Consider the following 26,031-nt stretch of genomic DNA (forward strand, 5'->3'; position numbering starts at 1 on the left):
CTCTTTTCCTTGTCCCTGCAGGTGTGTGTGAATGTGACTCTGCCCATTTACACCCTCCAAGCCTGAAGAGTCCCCAGAAACTGAAAGAAGAAGCAAAGCCTTTTTCTGTACCCTCCCTGCCCCCTGTCCCGACCGCGACAGAAGCGACTTCCTCTTTCCAGTGCATTTAAGGCGCAGCCTGGAAGTGCCAGGGAGCGCTGGAGGCCACCCAGTCATGGGGGACACCTTCATCCGTCACATCGCCCTGCTGGGCTTTGAGAAGCGCTTCGTACCCAACCAGCACTATGTGAGTAGCTGGTGGAGGGGATCCCATGGCGGGGATACGGGAGGGACACCGCGGCCACCCTTACAGTCCCAAGGCCAACCAGCTCCAGTGAGGACTAAGGGGGCAGGGTCTTAGCACACGGTCCCTGGTCTTTGGGCCTGGATCTACCCCTCTGATCCTAGACTCCACCCGGGGAAGACAGTTCCCTTGGACCTGCCCTGGGCCCCAGCCCTTTACTGTCCCCACCTGTGTCCCCAGCCAGGCCCTCAGACTTAGCCAGGAGTCCTCTTTCTGCTCCCCTGCCATGGCCAGGCAGCCTAGCACTCTCTCAGGTCCAAGGCCCACTCCTCCAGGAAGCCATCCCTGACTAGCCCTGCTATCAGAGAGTGGCCCTCCCGGGAGGGAGGCCTGGAAACTAAAGCTCTCTCTCTCTCCCCAGCTGCTTGTAGTGTCAGTTAGAGTCTTATCCTCTCCAGTAGGGTGACACCATCACAGGGGCCAAGAGTCCTCCCATCTGTCCCCCGGGAGGCTAGACAAATGCCTGCTCAGACAGGCAAGTCCACTGGGTCCCCTAATCCCATAGGAAGGCCAGGGAGAAACCACATTTAGGAAATTGAATGAAGGTTGTATGGAACATTTAGTCCTATGTGCCAAGACCTTTCTCTTTTTTGTTGCGTTTTGTTTTTTGAGACAGAGTCTTGCTCTGTTGCCCAGGCCAGAGTGCAGTGGCGTGATCTCGGCTCACTGCAACCTCCGTCTTCTGGGTTCAACTGGTTCTCCTGCCTCAGCCTCCAGAGTAGTTGGGATTACAGCTGCCCGCCACCACACCTGGCTAATATTTGTATTTTTAGTAGAGACAGGGTTTCACCATGTTGGCCAGGCTGGTCTCAAACTCCTGACCTCAAAGTGATCCACCCGCTTCGGCCTCCCAAAGTGCTGGGAGCCACCATTCCTGGGCCTGTTTTTTTGAAATGAGGTCTGGAGTGCAGTGGTGCGATCATAGCTCACTGCAGCCTCGACCTGCCAGGCCCAAGCGATCCTCCTGCCTCAGCCCCTTGAGTAGCTGGGGCTACAGGCACACACCACCACTCCTGGCTAATTTTTAAAATTTTTGTAGAGATGAGGTTTCACTATGTTGTACGGGCTAATCTTTTTTTTTTTTTTTTTTTTTTTTTGAGACGAAGTCTCACTCTGTGGCCCAGGCTGGAGTGCAGTGGCCGGATCTCAGCTCCCTGCAAGCTCCGCCTCCCAGGTTCACGCCATTCTCCTGCCTCAGCCTTCCGAGTAGCTGGGACTACAGGCGCCCGCCACCTCACCCGGCTAGTTTTTTGTATTTTTTAGTAGAGACGGGGTTTCACCGTATTAGCCAGGATGGTCTCGATCTCCTGACCTTGTGATCTGCCCGTCTCGGCCTCCCAAAGTGCTGGGATTACAGGCTTGAGCCACTGCGCCGGGCCTGTACAGGCTAATCTTGAACTCCTCGGCTTAAGCAACTCTCTGGTCTCAGCCTCCCACAGTGCTAGGATTACAAGCGTGAGCTACTGTGCCTAGTCACTTTTCTCCTTTTCTTTGTAACTTTCAGTTTTGAAATTTCAAATTTACAGAAAGCCTACTGGGCTTCAAGACAGTACCAATCACTCCAATAATCTTTCCCTCACCTTCATCCACACCTCTCTTTCTAGGTATATTTTGTGAATTATTTGAGAGGGAGTTGAAGACGTGTTTCTTTACCTCTCAATACTAGTTGTTAGGCATTTCTTAAAATCAAGGGCATTCTCTTACATAATCACAATGCACGTGTCAAAATCAGGAAATTAACATGGACAAAACACCATTATCCACCCACAGACTTTACTGAGATTCCCCCAATATCTCAGTAAAGTAATCTCAGTAAAAAATTACTCAGTAATATCTCAGTAAAAAAAAGTTTTGTCCTCTGCAGTAAAAACTTTTTTCAGGTCTAGGATCCACCCAAGGATCCATGTCATGGCCTTTAACCTTCTTTAATCTGGGTCAGTCTTTTTATCTTTTTTCTTTTTCTTTTTTTTTTTTTTTTTGGCACAGTGTCTCACTCTGTCGCCAGACTGGAGTGCAGTGGTGCAATCTCGGTTCACTGCAACCTCTGCCTCTCAGGTTCAAGAGATTCTCCTGCCTCAGCCTCCTGAGTAGCTAGGAATACAGGTGCCCGCCACAACGCCCAGCTCGTATTTTCTGGTAGAGACAGGGTTTCGCCATGTTGATTCTGGATCAGTTTTATTTGTTTGCTTGTTTTTTGTTTTTATGAGATGGAGTCTTGCTCTGTCACTCAGGCTGGAGTGCAGTGGCACGATCTCCACTCATGCAACCTCTGCCTCCTGAGTTCAAGCAATTCTTGTGCCTCAGCCTCCTGAGTAGCTGGGATTACAGGCATGCGCCATCACGCCCAGCTAATTTTTGTATTTTTAGTAGAGACACGGTTTCACCATGTTGGCCAGACTGATCTTGAACTCCTGACCTCAGGTGATCTGCCCGCCTCAACCTCCCAAAGTGCTGGGATTACAGGCGTAAGCCACCGCACCCAGCTGATTCTGGATCAGTCTTAATCAGTCTTTGTCTTTTGCAACTTTGATGTTTGCAGAGAGCAGGCCAGTTACTTTGTACAATGTCCCTTGGTTTGGGTTTCTCTTCATTAGATTCAGTTTGCACATCCAAGTCAGTGGATGTTAGATGCAGTGTTGTCTTCTTTTTAATTTTTTTCAGAGGGAGTCTCACTCTGTCACCCAGGTTGGGGTGCAGTGGCACAACCTCGGCTCACTGCAGCCTGCACCTCCCGGGTTCAAGCAATTCTCCTGTCGCAGCCTCCCAAGTAGCTGGAATTACAACCACCCACCGCCACTCCCAGCTAAGTTTTGTATTTTTAGTAGAGATGGAGTTTCACCATATTGGTCAGGCTGATCTCGAACTCCTGACCTCAGGTGATCCACCTGCCTTGGCCTCCCAAAGTTCTGGGATTACAGACATGAGCCACTATGCCCAAACTGCCTGACTCTCCCCTCCCCTCCCAACCCAAGCTGGAGTGCAGTGGTGCAATCAGAGCTCACTAAAGCCTTGACCTACAAGGCTCAAGCAATTCTCCTGCCTCAGCTGGGACCACAGATGTGCGGCACCACACCCAGCCAATTTTTGTATTTTTAGTAGATATGGGGATCTCGCTATGTTGCCCAGGCTAGTCTCGAACTCCTAAACTCAAGTGATCTTCCCACCTCAGTCCTAAAAAGTGCTGGGATTCCAGGTGTGAGCCACCGTGCGCAGCCTAGGTCCTACTTTTTTTTTTGAGACGGAGTCTCGCTCTGTCGCCCAGGCTGGAGTGCAGTGGCCGGATCTCAGCTCACTGCAAGCTCTGCCTCCCGGGTTTACGCCATTCTCCTGCCTCAGCCTCCCGAGTAGCTGGGACTACAGGCGCCCACCACCTCGCCCAGCTAGTTTTTTGTATTTTTTAGTAGAGACGGGGTTTCACCGTGTTAGCCAGGATGGTCTCGATCTCCTGACCTCATGATCCGCCTGTCTCGGCCTCCCAAAGTGCTGGGATTACAGGCTTCAGCCACCGCACCTGGCCGCCTATGTCCTACTTTTATCTCCAATTTACAGATGAGTCCATTTGAGAGAAGCTGACCATCTTGCCCTGGGTCTCAAGGCTGGGGTGTGGCAGCACTGGGGTCCACGTTTGTGCCTTTTCTGCAATCCTGGACCACCCCAAAGATGTCCCTCACCCAATCCTCTGGACTTCCTCCAGGGGGTAGTGGGATCCTGGGTGCACACAGCAAAGCCTCTTCAGAAGCTGCATGGGGTCTCCCCCACTCTGGCCTTCCCCCAGGTGTACATGTTTCTGGTGAAATGGCAGGACCTGTCCGAGAAGGTGGTGTACCGGCGCTTCACCGAGATCTACGAGTTCCATGTGAGTGTGGGGACGGAGGAGGGAGAGGGACCCACCGTTCCAGCTCCACCCTTTGGGGAGGACCTTAGCCCAGGTGCGGAAACTGCAGAACCCAGAATCCCCTCCCAGACCACAGTTAAAGGGGATTTATTTATTTATATATATTTTTGTGACAGCGTCTTGCTCTGTCACCCAGGCTGCAGTGCAATCATAGCTCACTGCAGCCTCAACCACTGGGACTCAAGCGATCCTGCTGCCTCAGCCTCCTGAATAGCTGGCACTGTAGGTGCACATCACCGTGTGTGGCTAATTTTTTGTATTTTTTGTATTTTTTTAAAGACGGGGATCTCACTATGTTGCCTAAGCTGGTCTTGAACTCCAGACCTCAAGTGATCCTCCTACCTTGGCCTCCCAAAGCTAAGGGGGCATTTTAAAAAACATTTTTCCCCCTGAAACATTTAAGTAGTCTTGCTGAAAACAATGAATAAAATGAGAAACACCAAATTCTCATTTTAAAGTAAAACGGACAGGATCTCCCAGAACATTCCTAGAACGGACCCATTCTTACCACTTTTGAAAAACAAAGCCAAGTTCTGGATCCCGAATAACAAATGCACCTGCTGGTAAACATTTTCCTCGTGGTTGTGGTCCCAATGGTAGTTATTTTCCTAAATTTTACATTTGTATCTTCTTAAGAATGAGTTATCAGTTTTTTTAATATTTGTTTTTCTTTTGAGATGAGGTCTTGCTCTGTCGCCCAGGCTGGGGTGCAATGGTGAGATCTCGGCTCACTGCAGTCTCAACTTCCAGGGCTGAAGCGATTCTCCCATCTCAGCCTCCCACGTTGAGATCACAGGCGTGCACCACCACACCTGGCTCCTTTTCCTGATTTGTTTTTTGCAAAGATGGGGTTTCACTATGTTGCCCAGGCTGGTCTCTAACACTTGGACTCAAGTGATCCTCCCGCCTCAGCCTCCCAAATTGCTAGGATTACAGGTTTGAGCCCCTGAACCTGGCCAACCTGAGTTTTAAGAGGATCCCTCTGGTGACTGGATTGAGGACAGACAAGGGTGGACGGGGGCCTGGTAGTGGCTAGGGCCAGGAGGGTGGTGTTGGTGGGAAGCGGTCAGATCCCAAAGAGGTTTGGGGATTGGAAGCAAAAGGATTTGCTGGTGACTTGCACATGGGAGGCAGAGAGGCCAGTGCCTCTGCTAATCAAGGAATCCAGATTGCCACCGAAATTTCTAGGCCCGAGATATTAAGGCAGTGTCTCACTTTGTCACCCAGGTTGGAATGCAGTGGTGCCATCTCTGCTCACTGTAACCTCCGCCTCCCGGGTTTAAGCAATTCTCCCACCTCAGCCTCCTGAGTAGCCAGGATTACAGGCGTGTGCCAACACTCCCAGCTAATTTTTGTATTTTTAGTAGAGATGGAGTTTCACCATGTTGGCCAGGCTGGTCTTGAACTCCTGACCTCAAGTGATCCACTCGCGACAGCCTCCCAAAGTGCTGGGATTACAAGTGTGAGCCACCACACTCAGCCTTTTAGGTAGTTTTGAGAGGTATTTAGGTCACTTCCAATCTCGTGCTTTTCCAAGTGTTGTAAACTACAAATATTCCTTGTCTTCTTGTCTTTTTAATGTTTAGAAAACCTTAAAAGAAATGTTCCCTATTGAGGCAGGGGCGATCAATCCAGAGAATAGGATTATTCCCCACCTTCCAGGTGAGCGCGGGGCTGAGCTGCCTGTCGGGGGGTTGGTGGCGGGGGCTCAGTTGCCCTCCCAGCCCTTCTCGGGCTTGACCTCATGTTCTCTGGTGCCAGCTCCCAGGTGGTTCGACGGGCAGCGGGCCGCCGAGAACCGCCAGGGCACGCTTACTGAGTACTGCAGCACACTCATGAGCCTGCCCACCAAGATCTCCCGCTGTCCCCACCTCCTCGACTTCTTCAAGGTGCGCCCTGATGACCTCAAGCTCCCCACGGACAACCAGTGAGTGGCCTTTTCACCCTGCCAGGCGGGAGAGGGAAGGGGGTGGGACTTTCCGTGTTTTGTAGATGAGGAAACCGAGGCTCAGAGAGGGAAAGCCGCCTTCTCAGAGCCACACAGCCAGAAAGAGGAGGCAGATTCCACCTCCGGCCCCTGTGACCCCGCCAAGCCTCCACCTTCATCCTTCACACCTCAGGGCACTGGGGGAAGCACTCGGGGCCGGAGGTCCAAAGTCCTGGGTCCTCATCCTAACCCTGCGGCAACCTGGCCATGGGACCCGGAGCCAGGCACCACTGCTCTCTGAATGCAGGTTCTCCATTTTTATAACGGGCAGAGAGGATCAGATGAAGCACTGGGTGTCTTGCGGAGCTCCCCAGAAGGATGTGGGTTGATGACTCTGCTAAGTACTGAGCAGGTCTGGGGTCTCCTGTACCCAGGACCCTGTGTGGAAGGCACCTGAGAGGCTGAGGGAGCTGCAGGCAGGCTGGGGAAGTTCCCTTCTCCACCCCTCTCTGGTCACTGAAGCTCAAAGTGGGGGACATGAGGACAGGACGTTACCCCCTCGCCAAGGCACCCAGGCTGCCAAGACAGAGACAGGCAGCATTGCTCCGGCCAGCACTTATTGACCCTTGAAGGTGTCCCCTGGTCCAAGGAAGGGCAGTTCTCATCAGCCTGGGAGGTGGGGGAAGGATGGACTCCACAGTGGAGTCCGCTCCTCATTGCCTGCTCTCTCAGGGCTCCAGAAGGAGGAAGAGGCCGGGCACAGTGGCTCACGCCTATAATCCCAGCACTTTGGAAGGTCAAGGTGGGCGGATCACCTGAGGTCAGGAGTTCGAGACCATCCTGGCCAACATGGTGAAATCCCATCTCTACCAAAAATATAAAAATTTAGTCAGGCATAGTGGCGTGCTCCTGTAAACCCAGCTACTTGGGAGGCTGAGGCAGGAGAATCGCTTGAACCCTGGAGGCAGAGGTTGCAGTGGGCTGAGATCGTGCCACTGCACTCCAGCCTAGGTGACAGAGCGAGACTCTGTCTCAAAAAAGAAAGAAGAAGAAGAAGGGGAAGGGGAAGGGGAAAGAAGATGGTCTGGGAGCCCTCAAGAGCATTTCCCAGGCTTAGGGCATCCTTAGAGTCTGCAGGAGGCTATGCAGTGTCCTCCTCATGTCCCTCCCTTGGGCTGCCCGAGCAGATCCCCCCGCCCCTGTCACTTCCCGAAGCCCTTCCTCAGCCAGTCCAGTTGTTCTCTTCTCTCCGCAGTGCCCCTTCCCTTCCCCAGGTCCCTTTTCTCTTGGGGAGCTCTTCTGTAGCTCTACCCAGCGCCTCTCCTTCCTCCGTGGGAAGCCGAGGGTCTCACCCAGACTGTTCTCTCCTCAGGACAAAAAAGCCAGAGACATACTTGCTGCCCAAAGATGGCAAGAGTACCGCAGCTGGTGAGAGGACAGTGGGGCAGCCAGGGGCAGGGTCACCCCGAGGAGATCCAGAGTTGGGGGGTGTTCAGGGAAAAAAGCGGGGGCTGGGAGCAGATCGGGAGGGCTCACAGCTACCCTGCTGAAGAATTGGGTCTTTGGGTCGGGTGCGGTTGGTCATGCCTGTAATCTCAGCACTTTGGGAGGCCGAGGTGGGCGGATCACTTGAGGTCAGGGGTTTGAGACCAGCCTGGCCAACATGGAGAAACCCCGTCTCTACTAAAAATCCAAATTAGCCAGGTGTGGTGGTGGGCGCCTGTAGTCCCAGCCACTTGGAAGGCTGAGGCAGGAGAATCGCTTGAACCTGGGAGATGGAGTTTGCAGTGAGCCCAGATCATGCCATTGCACTCCAGCCTGGGTGACAGAGCCAACCCCCATCTCAAAAAAAAAAAAAAAAAAGAAGAAGAAGAAGAAGAATTGGGTGTTTGGAAGGTCCTTGGAGACTGAAAGGAGCCCTTTGCAGGGGCAGTGCAGAGACCAGCACAGACCCTGGCTCCCGGCAGCCGGGGCAGTGTTTGTGGCTGAATGAATGAACAGGCTTTGGAGGCCAACATGGCCTTCAGAAGTGATGCAGGGCTGTGGCAGTTTCTAATATTATTGCACAGTCTCTGCTAATAACAACAACAATAATAATAATAGCTAACATTAGTGAAGCACTTACTCTGTGCCAGCCACTATTTTGTTTTTGTTGTTTTCAGTGGCAGGGTCTCGCTCTATTGCCCAGGCTGGAGTGAAGTGGTGTGATCGTAGCTCACTACAGCCTTGACCTCCTGGGCTGAAGCGATCCTCCCACCTCAGCCTCCCAAGTAGCTGGGATTACAGGTGTGTGCCACCATGCCCAGCTAATTTTTAAGTTTTTGGTAGAGATGGGGTCTCACGACATTGCCCAGGCTGGTCTTAAGCTCTTGGCCTCAAGCAACCCTCCTGCCTCGGCCTCCCAAAGTGCTGGGATTGCAGACATGAGCCACTGTGCCCGGCTTTTTCTTCTGCTTGTAAGGACACCAGGCCTGTTGGGTTAGGGCCCACTCTAATGACCTCATTTTAACTTAATTACCTCTTGCAAGACCCTATCTCCAAATACACCCACACTCTAAGGCATAGTGGCCCTAACTGGGGGGTTAGGACTTCAACATACGAAGTTTGAGAAGACTGATCTCAGCCAATAACAAACAGCATCAGCACCTCCTCGGCTGGATGAAGGGGCTGGTCAGAAACGCACTCAGGTCCCTCGGTGGGCCTACTGAACAGGATAGGCATTTTAGCAAAATCCCAGGCATTCGAGTGCACCTTAAAGTTAGGAAAAGGCCAGGCGCTGTGGTTTATGCCTGTAATCTCGGCACTTTGGGAGGCCGAGGTGGGTGGATCACCCGAGGTCAGGAGTTCAAGACCAGCTTGACCAATATCTTGAAACTCCATCTTTACTAAATATACAAAAATTAGCTGGGCGTGGTGGCGGGTGCTTGTAGTCCCAGCTACTTGGGAGGCTGAGGCAGGTGAATTGCCAAGGTGAATGAGCCAAAACTGTATCACTGCACTCCAGCCTGGGAGGCAGAGTGAGACTCCATCTGAAAAAAAAAAAAAAAAAAAAAAAAAAAGTTGGGAAAAGGCCAGGTGCAGTGGCTCCATGCCTGTAATCCCAACACTTTAAGAGGCTGAGGTGGGAGAATCCTTTGAGCCCAGGAGTTTAAGACCAGCCTGGGCATTGTCCCAAGACCTTGTCTTTATAAAAAATTAACCAGGTGTAGTGGCATATGCCTGCAGTCCCAGCTATTCGGGAGGCTGAGGCAGGGAGATTGCTTGAGCCTAGGAGTCCAGGGCTGCAGTGAGCTGTGATCACGTCACTGTACTTTAACCTGGGCAACAGAGCAAGACTCTGTCTCCAAAAAAGAAAATAAAGTTGAGAAAGGCTCGCTAACTTCATCAGATGAGAACAAGACATGCTTGAATTGGGAGGCCAAAGCCTGGAGAACGCTATGCGCCCAGGAAATGCAGGGCAGCAGAGACTCAGGATGCCAGCACCTGTTCTGGAGACCCAGATGGGCCCCGCAGTGCCCACTCACCCTGCCCTCCCTCTGCCCCAGACATCACTGGCCCCATCATCCTGCAGACGTACCGCGCCATTGCCGACTACGAGAAGACCTCGGGCACTGAGATGGCTCTGGCCATGGGGGACGTGGTGGAGGTCGTGGAGAAGAGCGAGAGCGGTCAGACCTCCCGCCCTACGGGGCTCCTTCCCCTGGGGCTCAGGAACCCACAGCCACAAGCCCCCTGCCAAGGCTCAGGCAGCCTGGCCCCTGGGGGGACTCTGGCTCCTTTAGGGGCCCTGAATGTCCTCCCCACACTGCGAGTCGCCCTCTCTCTGAGTGTGCACCCTGCAATGGCTGTGGGCATCTGTGCATGGCAGGCCAGGGTGGTGCATGTCTGAGTGTTCTGTCTGGGCGGGTATGGGACTGTCTGCTCATTATGAAGTGGGCTCAGAGCTATGATTCTGTGAACATATGTGCATGCATGCATGTGACCTCGTTGTCCAGTGAGAAGAAGGTGACATTTCCAAATCTGAGCATTGGACATCGGTGTGTCTGTGTCCCTGTGTCCTCACCGTCCCTGGTGGCTGCAGGGAGCCTCCGGGTCCCGCCCCTCAGTCACATTCCCGCATCTCTGGCACAGGTTGGTGGTTCTGTCAGATGAAAGCAAAGCGAGGCTGGATCCCAGCGTCTTTCCTCGAGCCCCTGGACAGTCCCGACGAGACGGAAGACCCTGAGCCCAACTATGCAGGTGCCCCCTGCCCTCCCAGGCCATAGTGGTGTGGGAGAAAGGGGCAGGCGGGACCCAGGGATGTTGAGTGACTGCTTTGGAGTCTGGGCTGGTTGCTGGCTTGGCAGAAAAGTCAGGGCTGAGACCTCATCTTCTCTGGCTTGGGGGGCCCTGGCAGGTTGCGATGTCCTTGGTCCGGACAGGGAACCAGGAGGAGGAGCAAACGATGGGGGAGAGTGGGAGGTCAGTTATGTCTGTGGGCATGTGTCAGGTACAGTGGGAAACTGAAGGACGAGCAGACCTTAGGCTCAGGAAGGAGGGCTGCCTGGAGGTGGGGGTATCATCACTGACCAGAAAGGGAAAACTGGCAGTGCTAGGGCTGGATGGGGCCTGCATTGAGCTTGAAAAAAAACTATAATAGAATTGGTTACCATTTTATTTTATTTATTTATTAATTTATTTATCTTTGTTGTTGTTGTTGAGACAGCGTCTCACTCCCTTGCTCAGGCTGGAGTGCAGTGGTGTGATCTCGGTTCACTGCAATCTCTGCTGTCCTGGTTCAAGTGATTCTCCAGCCTCAGCCTCCTGAGTAGCTGGGATTACAGGCATGCGCCACCACACCCAGCTAGTTTTTGTATTTTTAGTAGAGATGGGTTTTACCATGTTAACCAGGCTGGTCCCGAACTTCTGACCTCAGGTGATCCACCTGCCTCAGTCTCCCAAAGGGCTGGGTGGGATTACAGGTGTGAGCCACTGCCCCTGGCCTGGTTACCCACATTTTAAAATGGCGTGATTTCACCCTTTTATGTGGTTTTACAGCTTTTTTTTTTTTTTTTACAAAGTCTGGCTCTGTCAACCCAGGCTGGAGTGTAGTAATGTAATCTCGGCTCACTGCAACCTTCGCCTCCTGGGTTCAAGCAATTCTTCCGCCTCAGCCTCCTGAGTAGCTGGGATTACAGGTGTGCACCACCATGCCAGGCTAATTTTTGTATTTTTAGTAGAGACAGGGCTTCACCATGTTGGACAGGCTGGTCTCGAACTCCTGACCTCAGGTGATCCACCCACCTCGGCCTCCCAAAGTGCGAGGATTACAGGCGGGAACCACCTCGTCCGGCCTGTGGCTATTGTTTAAACACTGGGAAGGCCTGCAGCCCCCAGGCCGACAGTCACAGCCAAGCAGTTCCCAGTGCCACGTGGACAGGTGCTCCACCCACCTACCCATGGCTGGTCTCTTGTCATATTTAGGTGTCTGGACAGACCTTCATCGTTGTGGAATCTGGTCCCCGGAGTGGGTGGCAATGAATGGGAGGGGACAAGCTCACCTGGGTGTAGGGGGCAGAGGGCAGAAGTCCAGAGTGTGCCCCCAGAGAGGGTGCCAGCAGGAGCTTGCCGAGGGAAACCGGGATGGAGTAGGCGGATGGAGGGAGGAGACCCAGAAGAGGGGGAACTGTGGGCCCTGGGTGGGTCTGGAGTGCCTGGAGGAAGCCCAGGTGCAGAGAGAAGAAGACGGGATGGGTGGCGAGCCCCGGGCTGGCCAGATCTCACACCGTGCTCTGTGCCCCCGCCGTGGACCAGGCGAGCCGTACGTTGCCATCAAGGCCTACGCTGCTGTGGAGGAGGACGAGGTGTCCCTGCTCGAGGGCGAAGCTGTTGAGGTCATTCACAAGCTCCTGGACGGCTGGTGGGTCATCAGGTAGGAGGGCTCCGCTCCATCCAGGGCACCCACCCGAGTCAGCCCCAGCCAGGGTGGGAGTGTTTGGGGATCTGGGGTGACTTGTCCCTGGGACTCTGGGTAAGCCACTGCCCCTCTCTGGGCTCAGTTTCCATCTCAGTAGCAGGGAGGGGTGAGCCCACCCTGGCCTGTCTTCTGGGGATCCAATGTCCTTGTCCAAGTGCATGCGTCTTTGCTTTGTGATTTAGGATCTTTCCCTAACCACCTATTATTATTCCTTCTCTGGCAACATGGTGAACTGTTGTATAAATAATTACATTCCTGGCTGGGCGCAGTGACTCAGGCCTGTAATCCCAGCACTTTGGGAGCCTGAGGCAGGACGATCACGTGAGGTCAGGAGTTTGAGACCACCCTGGCCAACATGGCAAAACCCTGTCTCTACTAAAAATAGAAAAATTAGTCGGGTGTGGTGGTGGGAGCCTGTTATCCCAGCTACTCAGGAGGCTGAGGCAGGAGAATTGCTTGAACCCAGGAGGCAGAGGTTGCAGTGAGCCAAGATTGCACCATTGTACTCCAGCCTGGGCGACAAAGAGCGAAACTCCATCTCAAAAAAACAAAAAAGATTACATCCTTTTATCGATAATTCCTTTTTCTGTTAAAGCTTTCTTGTGGTTCGGTGTGGTGTCTCATGCCTGTAATCCCAACACTTTGGGAAGCTGAAGTGGGAGGATCACTCAAGGCTAGTTCAAGACCAACCTGGGCAATGTAGGGAGACCCCTGTCTCCACAAAAAAATTTAAAAATTAGCTGTACGTAATAGCACATGCCTGTAGCCCCAGCTACTCAAGAGGCTGAGGTGACAGGATTGCTTGACCCCAGGAGTTGGAGGCTGCAGTGAGCTATGACTGCACCACTGCACTTCAGCCTGGGTGATGGAACAAGACTCTGTCTCTTTAAAAAAAAAAAAAAAAAAAAAGGCTTCCATTGCAATTCCCATCTGTGTATCCTCCAAACGAATGCAGAAATACTAATTTTTTTTTTTCTTTCTGATTCTGGGGATCACAGAATTCTAGTGGCTGGTGGAGCCATTTCCCTGGAGCCACAGGGCCTCCCAGGTCCTTTCCTGTGTCTTCATTTTTTACAAATTTATTTATTTTTTGAGACAGGGTCTTGCTCTGACTTCCAGGCTGGAGCACAGTCATAACTCATTCAAGCGATCCTCCCGCCTCAGCCTCCCAAGTAGCTGGGACTACAGGTGAGCACCACCACATCTGGCTAATGTTTTTTAATTTTTTTGTAGGGATGAGGTCTCACTATGCTGCCAAGACTAGTCTTAAACTCCTGGCCTCAAGAGATCCTCCTGCCTTGGCCTCCCAAAGCACTGAGATTACAGGAATAAGCCTCCATGCTGGGCCTTTGCTGGCGTCTTCAGAGCCCTAGGTCACAGGACCAGCCTGGCGCCCTGCTGCAAGCTTATCTTAAAGCTAGGACCACAACATGCATAACTGCAGCCGGGCCCTGGGCCAGAGGGCTTTGGGGCAGCATTTCTCAGCCTTAAGACACACACTACATTAAACCCCATCCTGTGTCCCTGATAATCTTCTTGTGATCCTCCCATCAGCCAAGAATTAGGATTTTATGTGAACCTTGTATTATGCAAAGTTTTTTTTTTTTTTTTTTTTAACTCCTAAATATAATATTGAGAATAGAAGGAAAGTCTTTTCAACAAATGGTGCTGGAACAGGTGGATTTCCATACTGGGAAAAAAAAAAAAAAAAAAAGCAAAAAACAAACCCAGACCCCTACCTCACACTGTGCACAGATGTTTACTTCAGATGGATCACAGGTTTATCCCAGAGTAAAACCTGAAACTAAAAAGCGTTTGGGGCTGGACAGGGAGCTCACACCTGTAATCCCAGCACTTTGGGAGACTGAGGCGGGTGGATCACTTGAGGTCAGGAGTTCGAGACCGGCCATGACCAACATGGTGAAATCCTGTCTCTACAAAAAAAATACAAAATTAACCAAGCGTGGTGGCACATGCCTGTAATCCTAGCTACTTGGGAAGCTGAAGCAGGAGAATTGCTTGAACTTGGGAAGCAGAGGTTGCAATGAGCCGACATCACACCATTGCACTCCAGCCTAGGCAACAAGAGCAAAACTCTGTCTTGGGGTTGGGCAGGGGGAAAGTATTTGGAAGAAAGCACAGAATTTGGTAGCTTGGAGGTAGGCAAAGTTTCGTAGGAGACAGAAGGCAGTTAACATAAAAGAAAAATTGGCAAATATCTGCCAATGTCTTCTTTTTTCTTTAATTTTTTTGGGAGGTAGCAATAGGGGGTCTTGCTATGTTGCCCAGGCTGGTCTCGAACTCCTGGCCTCAAGCAATCCTCCCACCTAGATCCCTCAAAGTACTGGGATTACAGGCGTGAGGGACCGTGCCCTGCCCATTATTGCCAATGTCTTATAGCAAATACTTGTTCCCTGCGGTGATCTGGATCTGCTAACCTCCGCCCCTGCATAGACTGTGGAAGGATTGCTGGAAGGGTCTCAGTTGCACAGACCAGGAAACTGAGGCCCACAGAGGCAGGTGTCCGGTTGTTTGCAACCTCTCAGCCTGACCTAACCCCAATTGTTCAGAGAGAGCCCTGAAACCCCCTCCTCTGAGCGCCCCCCAGGTGACTGCCCCAGCCTCAAGGGCTGCCTCTGTTGCAGGAAAGATGACGTCACAGGCTACTTCCCGTCCATGTACCTGCAAAAGTCGGGGCAAGACGTGTCCCAGGCCCAACGCCAGATCAAGCGCGGGGCGCCGCCCCGCAGGTGAGCGGGATTCCCCGGGGCTGGGCGGGGTCGAGGGGGGCGCACCACGGTTTCGCTCTGTCTAGGCAGCTTGGTAGTGCCGGGGCGGGGGCTCTCAGCGGCAGGAGAGGCAGAACCCTCACCGGGGAAAGGGGCTGGACGCGCCTGGACGCGGTATGGGGGCTCATCGAGTCCCTGGGGGCAGGGGCGCGCTCGGGCTTTGACGACGCCCTGTCCCGCTGGGCCAGGTCGTCCATCCGCAACGCGCACAGCATCCACCAGCGGTCGCGGAAGCGCCTCAGCCAAGACACCTATCGCCGCAACAGCGTCCGTTTTCTGCAGCAGCGGCGCCGCCAGGCGCGGCCGGGACCGCAGAGCCCCGGGAGCCCTCTCGGTGAGTGCAGCAGAAGGGGGCAGGCCTGGGTAACCCTAGGGGCGGAGTCAGCGGGAGAGCGGCGGGGCGGGGCCAGAGGGCGGAATCAGAGGGAGAGGCGGGGACTGGAGGTTGGCCCAGAGGAGGAGCGGGAGCTAGGGGGCGGAGCGATCCCTAAGAGGCGGAGTCAGAGGGAGAGGCACGACCGCGAGGCGAGGCCAGAGGGTGGAGCAGGAGTTAGAGAACGCGGCGGGGCGGGCCCAGAGATCACTGTGGGCGGGGCCATCGTTCGGGGCGGGGCTTCTGACTCGGCCCTGCTCTGCCCGCAGAGGAGGAGCCGCAGACCCAGCGTTCTAAACCACAGCCGGCGGTGCCCCCGCGGCCCAGCGCTGACCTCATCCTGAACCGCTGCAGCGAGAGCACCAAGCGGAAGCTGGCGTCTGCCGTCTGAGGCTAGAGCGCAGTCGCCAGCTAGCGTCTCGGCCCCTCCCGCCCCGTCCCTGTATATACGTGTTCTATAGAACCTGTTGTCTGGACGCCGAGGCCAGCCCCGGCCCCTGTCCAGCGCGGCTCCCGCCACCCTCAATAAATGTTGCTTGGAGTGGACCGAGGCTCTGCAGGGATGCCGGGAGGGCCGGGCTCCGCCCCAGGGGTATTTCTAAGTTAGGGACAGGAGGTTGTGAGTTCTGCTGGGGGGAAGTTGCAAGAGTCGAAGTCTGGTTGCATATTGCCCTGGCCTTGGTCAAGAACAGGTTTGCACAAGGCCAAGTGCAAGAGGAACTCCCGGTTTCCTGCTGACCGTTTGGTCAGAAACCACCTGCTTGGACTCTGGCGGAAGAGTCCTGAAGATGGGTGGGCACAGTGCAGCGGGACAGCCCTGTCTCATGACAGGAGACAGGCTGCCATCCAGGGTACATGGGTGACCCTATAGCTGGGATAAAAAAAAAAATGTTATAACTTAGATCCGGGCGCAGTGGCTCACGCCTGTAATCCCAGCACTTTGGGAGGCCGAGGTGGGAGGATCACTTGAGCTCAGGAGTCGGAGACCAGCCTGGCCAACATGGTGAAACCCCATCTCTACCAAAAATACAAAAATTAGCTGGGCGTGGTGGCACGCGCCCATAAGCCCAGCTACTGGGGAGGCTGAGGCATGAGCATCGCTTGAACCCAGGAGGCAGAGGTTGCAGTGAGCCGAGATGGTGCCACTGCACTCCAGCCTGGACTACAGAGCAAGACTCTATCTCAAAAAAAAAAAAAAAAAAAAAAAAAAAAAGTAACAGGTACAGGGTGTCCTCTGTTATTCACTGAGACTGTGCCCTGGTAGTGAGGTTGTACCAGAAAGCAAATATTCACTATGAACACATCCTCACCGCTCACCCTAGCATTGCTGCCAGCCCGTGGCCTGAGAGCCTTTGCTCTGAGGGCAGGTCTTTCTGCAAAATGCAGACACGAAGGTGCAAAGCGAAGCTGCCAGTCTTGCAAAAGATGTAACTTGTCACGAAGGCCACGAGTGGCAGGGAGAGCTGTCCCACATATGCGGAAGTGGGTATGTGAGGATGGGGGAGCCAGGTCCCTCAGAGACAAGAGAAAATCATAAGGGGAACAGATATTTGTCAAGAGAATAGGCTGACCATCAAAGGACTGAGAGAAGCTTTCAGAAAACCACTGGATGGCTGGGAATAGTGGCTCAGGCCTGTAATCCCAGCATTTTGGGAGGCCAACGTGGGTGAATCACTTGAGGTCAGGAGTTCCAGACCAGCCTGGCCAACATGGTGAAACCCCATCTTTACAGAAAACATAAAAATTAGCCGGGCATGGTGGCGCAAGCCTAGAATCCCAGCCACTCGGGAGGCTGAGGCAGGAGAATCACTTGAACCTGGGAGTCAGAGGCTGCAGTGAGTTGAGATTGCTCCACTGCACTCCAGCCTGGGTGACAGTGCAAGACTCCTTCTCAAAAAAAGAAAAAAACTTCGGGAGGCCGAGGGCGGATCACGAGGTCAGGAGATCAAGACCATCCTAGCTAACATGGTGAAACCCCGTCTGTACTAAAAATACAAAAAATTAGCCGGGCATGGTGGCAGGCGCCTGTAGTCCCAGCGGGAGGCTGAGGCAGGAGAATGGCGTGAACCCGGGAGGTGGAGCTTGCAGTGAGCCGAGATGGCGCCACTGCACTCTAGCCTGAGCAGCAAAGCGAGACTCCGTTTCAAAAAAAAAAAAAAAAAAAAAAAAAAGAAAACCACTGCAGCTCTAAACTAGTTCTGCATTTTTGCAGACCCCGGTTTGCTGGAAAAGCCCATCACCAAAAGCTATCACACAAAGCTGTGGGAAATTGAATCACCAACCCTCACCCCTTCTGTTTGTTCAGTTGCAGTTATAACCTTTTTATTAAACACAGTATAAAATACCATGCCTCTAATCCCAGTGCTTTGGGAGGCCAAGGCGGGAGAATTGCTTGGGGCCAAGAGTTCAAGATCAGCCTGGGCCACACAGTGAGACCCGTCTAGACAAACATTTTTAAAAATTAGCCAGGTGTGGTGGTGTGTACCTGTAGTCCCAGGCTGGGTGGAAGGAATGCTTGTGCCCAGGAGTTCGAGGCTGCAGTAAGCTGTGATCATGCCACTGTACTTCAGCCTGGGTGACAGAGCAAGACCTTGTCTCTAAAAAAACAAATTAAAGTCTGGGCGCAATGGTTCACATCTGTAATCCCAGCACTTTGGGAGGCCAAGGCAGGTGGATGACTTGAGACCAAGAGTTCGAGACCAGCTTGGCCAACATGGCGAAACCCTCTTTCTAAAAATACAATGACAACAAAAAAATTAGCCGGGTGGTACATGTCTGTAATCCCAGGTACTCAGGAGGCTGAGGCAGGAGAATCACTTGAACCTGGGAGGCAGAGGTTGCAGTGAGCCAAGATCGCGCCACCGTACTCCAGCCTGGGCGACAGAGCATGACTCTGTCTCAAAAATAAATAAATAAATAAATAAATAAATAAATAAATAAATAAATAAATAAATAAATAAAATATATATACATATAAAAAATAAAATACTTATTTTCATGATTGTTTCATTTTTTTCCAAGCTGAGGTCCTGACCAAATGTTTTCCCATGGTTTTTGTATATTTCTGGTTCCCTCAAAGTGGCCTTGCAGTGTGCTGGGGAGGACGCCTCTCAATGGGTGGGTGATTGGGAAGCCATGCCCACAAGGAAGGAAGAAAAAAACTAAAGTTGCCTGCTCTAAGGGCTGCACCTCTGTTTAGCCAACAATTTTCTTGAGGCCAGTCATAGTGCTGGGCTCATTCCCTCATCTCCAGTTCTGAGACCAACACTGTCTGGTAGGTGTTTTATGGATGAGGAAACCAAAGCTCATAAAATTAAGTGGTTTGTTTATGCAGTAATGCAAGAAAGTGACAGTGCTGGGAGGTGGAACCAGGTTTTTTTTTTCTTCTTCTTCTTCTTTTTTTTTTTTTTTTTTTTAACGAAGTTTCGCTCTTGTCACCCAGGCTGGAGTACAGTAGAGCAACCTCAGCTCACTGCGACCTCTGACTCCCGGTTTCAAGCGATTCTCCTGCCTCAGCCTCCAGGGCAGCTGGGATTACAGGTGCCCGCCACCCTGCCCAGCTAATTTTTTATATTTTTAGTAGAGATGGGGTTTCACCATGTTGGCCAGGCTGGTCTCCAACTCCTGACCTCAGGTGATCCACCTGCCTTGGCCTCCCAAAGTGGTGGAATTACAGACGTGAGCCACCACGGCTGACCCAGGCTTTTCTTTTTGATTCTAAAGGTCCTCCAGATCCAGTACTTTATCCTGACCCTGCAGAGCTCAGGATCTGTGGTTCAGGCCTGGGGCTGAATATGGAATTCATATTCGTATGACTATGGCACACAGGTACATTCCGGGCCAAGTGTGAGGTGGGTCTGGCTTCTGGCGCCCTCCGTAGGCCCCTAGTCCCAGGGCCTGTGTTGGAGAAGAGATTGACTCTTTCCTCTGCCCATCCTGGGATGGGAAGTCGGGGCCTTGGGACAGATGCAGTACAACCCCTGCTCCTGGAAACTGACAGAGACCCACCAAATCTAGCCCCTATTCCTAGGCTGGGCCCCTGCCCATCTCCCTGACCACACCACTCTTAAGGGCTTTCGTTTGCAGACACCCCACTGCCCTTCTAAAAACCTCTCCCAGCCAAGCTCGGTGGCTCATGCCTGTAACCCCAGCACTTTGGGAGGTGGAGTTGGGTAGATCACCTGAGGTCAGGAGTTCCAGACCAGCCTGGCCAACATGGTGAAACCCTGTCTCTACTAAAAATACAAAAATTAGCTGGGTGTAGTGTGGGGGGGTTACAGCTACTCCTGTAATACCAGCTACTCAGGAGGCCGAGGCAGGAGAATTGCTTGAACTCGGGAGGCAGAGGTTGCAGTGAGCTGAGATCCTGCCACTGCGCTCCAGCCTGGGCAACTGAGCAAGACTGTCTCAAAAAAACAAACGAAAAACCTTTCTCACCCATTCAGTCATTCCCCCAATCTTAGCTCAGTCCCATGAGTGACAGGGCATGTCAGTGGCCATCATATCTCAAGCCATCCTGGTCCCAACATACATTCCAGGGGAAAGAAGGAATCCTGGGGCCTTGGGAATTGATTCAAAGCAGAACAGCTTCATGAATGGCCTGGCCAATGGAAAGCAGCCTAGGCTGAGCCCTACTGTCCCCTCCCTGTTATCTGATGAGTAGACCACCAGGGAGCCACACACATGACAGATGATGAGGGCAGAGGCTGCAAGACAGATACCTGCTAGGTCTCCGTGTCAGGCACAGTGGCTGCTTAGGAATGAAGTACATGGGCCGGCTGTGGTGGCTCATGCCTGTAATCCCAGCACTTTGGGGGGCCGAGGCGGGTGGATTACTTGAGGGCAGGGGTTTGAGACCAGCCTGGCCAACATGGTGAATCCCCGTCTCTACTAAAAAATACAAAAATGAGTCGGGCGTGGTGGCACATGCCTGTCGTCCCAGCTACTCGGGAGGCTGGGGCACGAGAATCACTAGAACCTGAGAGGCGGAGGTTGCATTGGGCTGAGATTGCACCACTGCACTCCAGCCTGGGTGACAGAGCGACACTCCATCTCAAACAAAACAAAACAAAACAAAACAAAAGAGTGAGGCACATGGACTTTTGAGTCACATGGACCCTAGTTTGAATCCTGACAACTCCTATAATAGCTTGTTTGACCTTGAGCAAGGCTCTCAGCCATTCTGAGCTTCAGCTTCCTGTCTATAACAGTGGGGGCTGCTCTGGTCCTGCTGCACGGCTACACCTCTGATACGTGGTGTCAACAAGTGCTCAGTTCTGCCAAGACCTGGGCTTCCCTCCAACTCCCATTAGAAACCAGCCCATCTGGGATTCCTTCTCCAAAAGAGCGCTGAGCTTGCCAGACCCAGCTATACCTGAAGTCAACGACAGGAACTGGCTGGAGGGGGGTCATTTTCCTATGTCTGAGGATAGGCACCTCGGCTCCAACTGGGCTCCTGGCCTGGGGGTTGCCCTCTCCCTCCTGCACTCCCTGTCATTTTTATCAAAGTCCTTTTCTCCATTGCTTCCTGAGTGGGTCATGAGGTGGAGATCCACAGCCTTCCTCCATCCTGGTCACATGAATTCCCCAATCTGGAAAGTATTCACAATTTTGTGTCACTAATTCCAGAGACTAATAGAGATTACACACACACATACACACGCCTTCAAATGACAACCTACCAGGAGAAAAATGCTATTTTTTTTTTTTTTTTTTTGAGATGGAGTCTCGCTCTGTCGCCCAGGCTGGCGTGCAGTGGCGTGATCTCGGCTCACTGCAAGCTCCGCCTTCAGGGTTCACGCCATTCTCCTGCTTCAGCCTCCCAAGTAGCTGGGACTACAGGTGCCCGCCACCGCACCCGGCTAATTTTTTGCATTTTTAGTAGAGACGGGGTTTCACCGTGTTAGCCAGGATGGTATCAATCTCCTGACCTCGTGATCCACCCGCCTCAGCCTCCCAAAGCTGGGATTACAGGCGTGAGCCACCGCGCCCGGCCGAAAAATGCTATTAAGGGAAAGATATCACTTTGGGAAGCCGAGGCGGGTGGATTGCTTGAGCCCAGAAGTTGGAGATCAGCCTGGGCAACAAAGGGAGACCCCGTCTCTACAAAAAAAACAGACAAACCACAAAAATTAGCTGGGCATGGTAGCACGCACCTGTAGTCCCAGCTACTTGGAAGGCTGAGGTGGGAGGATCACTTGAACCCAGGAAGCAGAGGTTGCAGTGAGCCAAGGTCGCACCACTGCACTCCAGCCTGGGCCACAGACTGAGATCATTTCCTTGTTTCCAAAAATGAAAAAGGGAAAGATGTTATTGGGTCAACAGAGAAAACTAGAGTGTGAACAGTAAACTGGACAAAATAATTGCAACAATGTTCAATTTACTGAAGTTGGTAAAGGAAACGTGATTGTGTAAGAGAATATCCCTGTTCTCAGAAAATACTCACTGAAGTATTTAGTGGTAAATGATGTATGTAACTTTCCCTTGAACGATCCAGGAAAATAATGCCCATCCATTTATACACATATCATAGATACTCACAGACATTTGCTTATATGCACTTACCATAGGCACTGATTATAGACACACATACACACATATGAGTGAGAGGGAGAGGGAGGGAACGAGGGAGGGAGACAAAGTGATCGAATAATGAAACAAGGGTAAAATGTTAACGATTGAGAGTCTGGCTAAAGGGCATGTGAGTATTTTTCATACTATTTTTATTTTTGCAACTTTTATTTTTGAGACAAAGTCTCACTCTGTTGCTCAGGCTGGAGTGCAATGGCACAATCTCACTGCAACCCCGTCTCCTGGGTTCAAGTGATTCTTCTGCCTCAGCCTCCTGAGTAGCTGGGATTACAGGCGCGCACTACCACGCCCGGCTAATCTTTGTGTTTTCAGGAGAGATGGGGTTTCACCATGTTACCCAGGCTGATCTCGAACTCCTGACCTCAAGCCATACACCCACCTTGGCCTCCCAAAGTGCTGGGATTACAGGTGTGAGCCACGTGCTTGGCTACAACTTTTCTGTAACTATTCGATGTAAAAATAAATAAATAAACAAAAATAACCTCTAAACCTCAACTTACTTTGTCTAACTTTTATAGACAGAGCCTATGTTATTTGCTCTGGGGTTTTCCATTTTAAACCTGACCTTTCTGGCTCTGGGGTTTTCCATTTTAAACCTGACCTTTCTGGCTCTGGGGTTTTCCATTTTAAAACTGACCTTTCTGGTTCCGGGTAAAGGCAAAGACAGATAACATAGGATTATAGTATGTCAGTATGTTTTAAACTATTTATCCTGAAACTTGGAAACATATTAGACCATGTGGGACACCACGCAGATGGGAACGGGGGATAAATGTGTATTCATATATACTCCTCCACAAATATATATGTCTTGGGCTGGGCGTGGTGGCTCACGGCTGTAATTCCAGCACTTTGGGAGGCCAAGGCGGGCAGATCATTTGAGGTCAGGAGTTTGTGACCAGACTGGCCAACATGGTGAAACCCTGTCTCTACTAAAAATACAAAAATGAGCAGGGCGTGGTGGTGGGCACCTGTAATCCCGGCTACTCGGGAGGCTGAGGCAGGGGAATCACTTGAACCTGGGAGACGGAGGCTGCAGTGAGCCCAGATCGCACCATTGCACTGAAATCTGGGTGACAGAGTGAGACTCTGTCTCAAAAGAAACCCCAAAACCCAAAAAGCAAGCATTCACGTCTCTCTCCCTATTTCTCTGTTGATTGATTTAAACTTCAAGATGCCAGCTACAGTGCCTATCAGGGTGGCAGGCAGGTAATGTGAATGAATGAAACAGGCCAGGCATAAGAAAAGCCAAGTATCAATACTACAACAAAACTTTCTTGATTTTTACTGAGTAGTGAGGCATACAATGTCATATAAACAAGTATGATACTGCAGATTATATTTCTGATTCAAAGTGGAAAAAAACTGAAAAAAAAGTTTAAGAATTCATTTTGTCGGCTGGGCACAGTGGTTCACACCTGTAATCCCAGCACTTTGTGAGGTCGAGGCGGGTGGATCACCTGAGGTCAGGAGTTCGAGACCAGCCTGGCCAACATGGTGAAACCCCGTCTCTATTAATACAAAAATTAGCCGGGCCTGATGGCACACGCCTGTAGTCCCAGTTGCTCGGGAAGCTGAGGCAGGAGAATCGTTCCAACCCAGGAGCTGGAGGTTGCATTGATCTGTGATCGCGCCACTGCACTCCAGCCCGGGCAACAGAGCAAGACTCCGTCTCAAAAAAGAAAAAAATAATTCATTTTGTCATCTCCTTTGGGCCTAGAAGACTCCAGCCCTTCCCACCATAGGGCCCTGCCAGGAGTTTTCTCTCCATCATGTTGTGATGTGCAGTACAGAGTCCCACTGGGAATCCTTTAACTGGGAGCAGTATTTTGTTTTGCTCAGTTTCATAATGGAGAAGAGCTGTTCGCAGATGTAGGTGCTCCCGAACATGGAGAGAACCTTTGCGCAGTGGTGCTTGTATTTCGGGTAGCTGCCCCAGAGGTACTTGTAGAATTCTGGTATTCCCACCTTGTCATATTTCGTCTTCAGGACCGTGTTGCATTGCAGGTCGATCACCTCCATCTGGAGCTCCTCGTGCACACTGTCGATCTTCGTGGAGAACGGGGAGCTGAACAGAGCCAGTTCGCTTTCATAGAGTTTGAAATCGGACAGCCTTTTCTGGAATTCGGCCTTGAGTTCCGCGATTTTGGGAATGTAGTTCAGGCCATCGCTTTCATTTCTGGAAACCGATTTCAGGGTGGGAAAGTGAGCCAGATTATTCCTCGCCAAATGAGTCTCCCAGAGGCACAGTTTTGCTAGGAACGCCCGGATCAAGTCATACATCTGCGTGACGATTTGGGAGTGCCCTTGGAGAGAGATGTTCAAAGTGTTCAGGTGCATCGTCATGTCAACCAAGAAGGCCAGGTCTCGGATCCAATCTATGGAGCTCAGCTGAGGCAGGGGTTTCCCTCTGGACGACATGAAGGAGTCGATTTCTTCCAACGATTCGAAAAATCTCTTTAGCACCAGCCCGCGACTGAGCCACTTAATCTCCGTGTAGTACAGGAGGCTGCCATATTGGCTGTCCAGCTCATAGAGCAAGGTTGTGAACTCGCTGTGGTTCAGTCCCCGGGAGCATATCCAGTTCACGGAGTTCACTACCACGTCCATGACGTGGTCCATCTTCAGCTTCTGAGCACAGAGTGATTCCGGATGAATTATACAACAGAGGGACTTCAGTTCCGCACCCTTGCAGAACGTGGCCACCCTGCTCTTCAGTTTTGTGACAAGCCCGTTATTGGCATCCACCATCGCTGGGGTGCCAGTGGAGGCCACGCTTACTAATTTCGACCAGTCGATACAGAACTTTTTCAGACTCTTCTCAACACGCGAAAAGATCTCGTTTCCAGATTTTGTACCCGTCATGGGCACCGTGTCCAGAAGTTCTTCGGACACATCGAAGTTCTCATCGACACCGCGGATGAATATGGCCAACTGGGTGGTATTATTTATATCCGTGATCTCATCGATTGCGATAGAATATGCCACAAAAGACCTGATTTTTTCACGTAACTTCTCCCATAAGTTCCCAGCCAGGTCCTCCACAGGCTGCACGGGGGATTTCTGGGTTGGACTTGTGTTTGCCAACACTTGTTTTTGCTCGGGACACTCAGTGTCTGACGAGCCTAAGAGATACTTTCTGAGCCCTTTTTTCAGCTCGTGAAGCTTCTCGTCACGCATTCTCTCCGTATACTGGTCGTAGTGCTTGCTGTGGTTGGTTTGATAGTGGCGTCTTAGGTTATATTCTTTGGACACAGACATGCTTTGTTTGCATATGAGACATGTTGGAATATTCTGTACTTCCACGAAGAAATACGCTCTCTCCCACTTTTCTTGAAACACACGGCCCTCTTGGTCTATCTTTCGTTTTCCCACTTTTGACAGAGACAGGGAGACAAAAATATTTCACTTTTCTCTTAACGTTACTATGAGGAAAACAACAGCAAATGCTTGATGAGGCACGTGAGGGAGGAAGCGGGTGGGGCGGGGTGTGGTTAACAGGAGGGTGACCCACCCTGCAGAGAGGGACCGCCGGCTGACCCTCAACTCCAGCAAACTGCTGCCACGCCAGCTGTGGCCAGATGTTGTCTCAAAAAAAAAAAAGAAAGAGAAAAGAAAAAGAAAAAGAAAAAAAAAGAAAACCAAAATATTCTATTAAAATGCTCCATTCTTCTTCCCAAATGCATCTGACTTTTTTTTTTTTTTTGAGACGGAGTTTTGCTCTGTCACCCAGGCTGGAGTGCAGTGGCTCAATCTCGGCTCAATGCAACTTCCGCCTCCCCAGTTCAAGCAATTCTTCTGCCTCAGCCTCCTGAGTAGCTGGGATCAGGCAACCACCAACACGCCCACCTAATTTTTGTATTTTTAGTAGAGATGAGGGTTCACCATGTTGTCCAGGCTGGTCTCGAACTCCTGACCTCAAGAAATCCACCCGCCTCAGCCTCCCAAAGTGCTGGGATTACAGGCGTGAGCCACTGCACCCACCCATAAAACTTTCAAGAGTTTTATGAAAGAGTGCCTGGTTTTTCAATGTTGGCCACTATTCCTTTTTTTTTTTTTTTTTTTTGGAGACAAAGTCTCACTCTGTCATCCAGGCTGGAGTGCAGTGGTGTGATAATGGCTCACTGCAGCCTGGAACTCCCTGGGCTCAGGCGATC

The 26,031-nt window shown here is 51.6% G+C and overlaps 2 protein-coding genes across 4 annotated transcripts in view; one reads left to right on the top strand and one right to left on the bottom strand.

Annotated features, from left to right (window-relative positions):
• The first annotated feature begins 118 nt into the window (after positions 1 to 118).
• Positions 119 to 15,885, top strand: NCF1 (neutrophil cytosolic factor 1). Of its 2 annotated transcripts, XM_023218665.2 has the most exons (12): positions 132 to 286; positions 4,119 to 4,199; positions 5,825 to 5,900; positions 6,000 to 6,165; positions 7,538 to 7,593; positions 9,711 to 9,833; positions 10,297 to 10,404; positions 10,562 to 10,626; positions 11,959 to 12,076; positions 14,767 to 14,871; positions 15,099 to 15,244; positions 15,553 to 15,834. In XM_023218665.2, exons 1-12 carry the CDS (start codon positions 215 to 217, stop codon positions 15,625 to 15,627), a joined length of 1,191 nt encoding a protein of 396 aa, XP_023074433.1. In that variant the 5' UTR covers positions 132 to 214; the 3' UTR covers positions 15,628 to 15,834. The 2 variants fall into 2 exon arrangements, with proteins under 2 accessions (XP_023074434.1, XP_023074433.1); XM_023218666.1 differs by lacking the exon at positions 10,562 to 10,626 and having other exon boundaries at positions 119 to 286; positions 15,553 to 15,885.
• A 7,029-nt stretch (positions 15,886 to 22,914) lies between these two features.
• LOC111547037 (general transcription factor II-I repeat domain-containing protein 2B) overlaps positions 22,915 to 26,031 on the bottom strand; it is a 63,248-nt gene continuing 60,131 nt past the window's right edge. The window contains exon 15 of one of the 2 annotated variants that reach the window (XM_023218664.3): positions 22,915 to 25,248. In XM_023218664.3, the coding sequence (XP_023074432.1) occupies positions 23,645 to 25,248 (1,604 nt within the window). In that variant the 3' untranslated portion in view covers positions 22,915 to 23,644. The remainder of the gene's footprint in view (positions 25,249 to 26,031) is intronic. The other variant, XM_023218663.3, reaches the window with a different exon arrangement.

The sequence above is a fragment of the Piliocolobus tephrosceles genome, chromosome 8 (genome assembly GCF_002776525.5).
Source record: "Piliocolobus tephrosceles isolate RC106 chromosome 8, ASM277652v3, whole genome shotgun sequence".
Taxonomy (NCBI): domain Eukaryota; kingdom Metazoa; phylum Chordata; class Mammalia; order Primates; family Cercopithecidae; genus Piliocolobus; species Piliocolobus tephrosceles.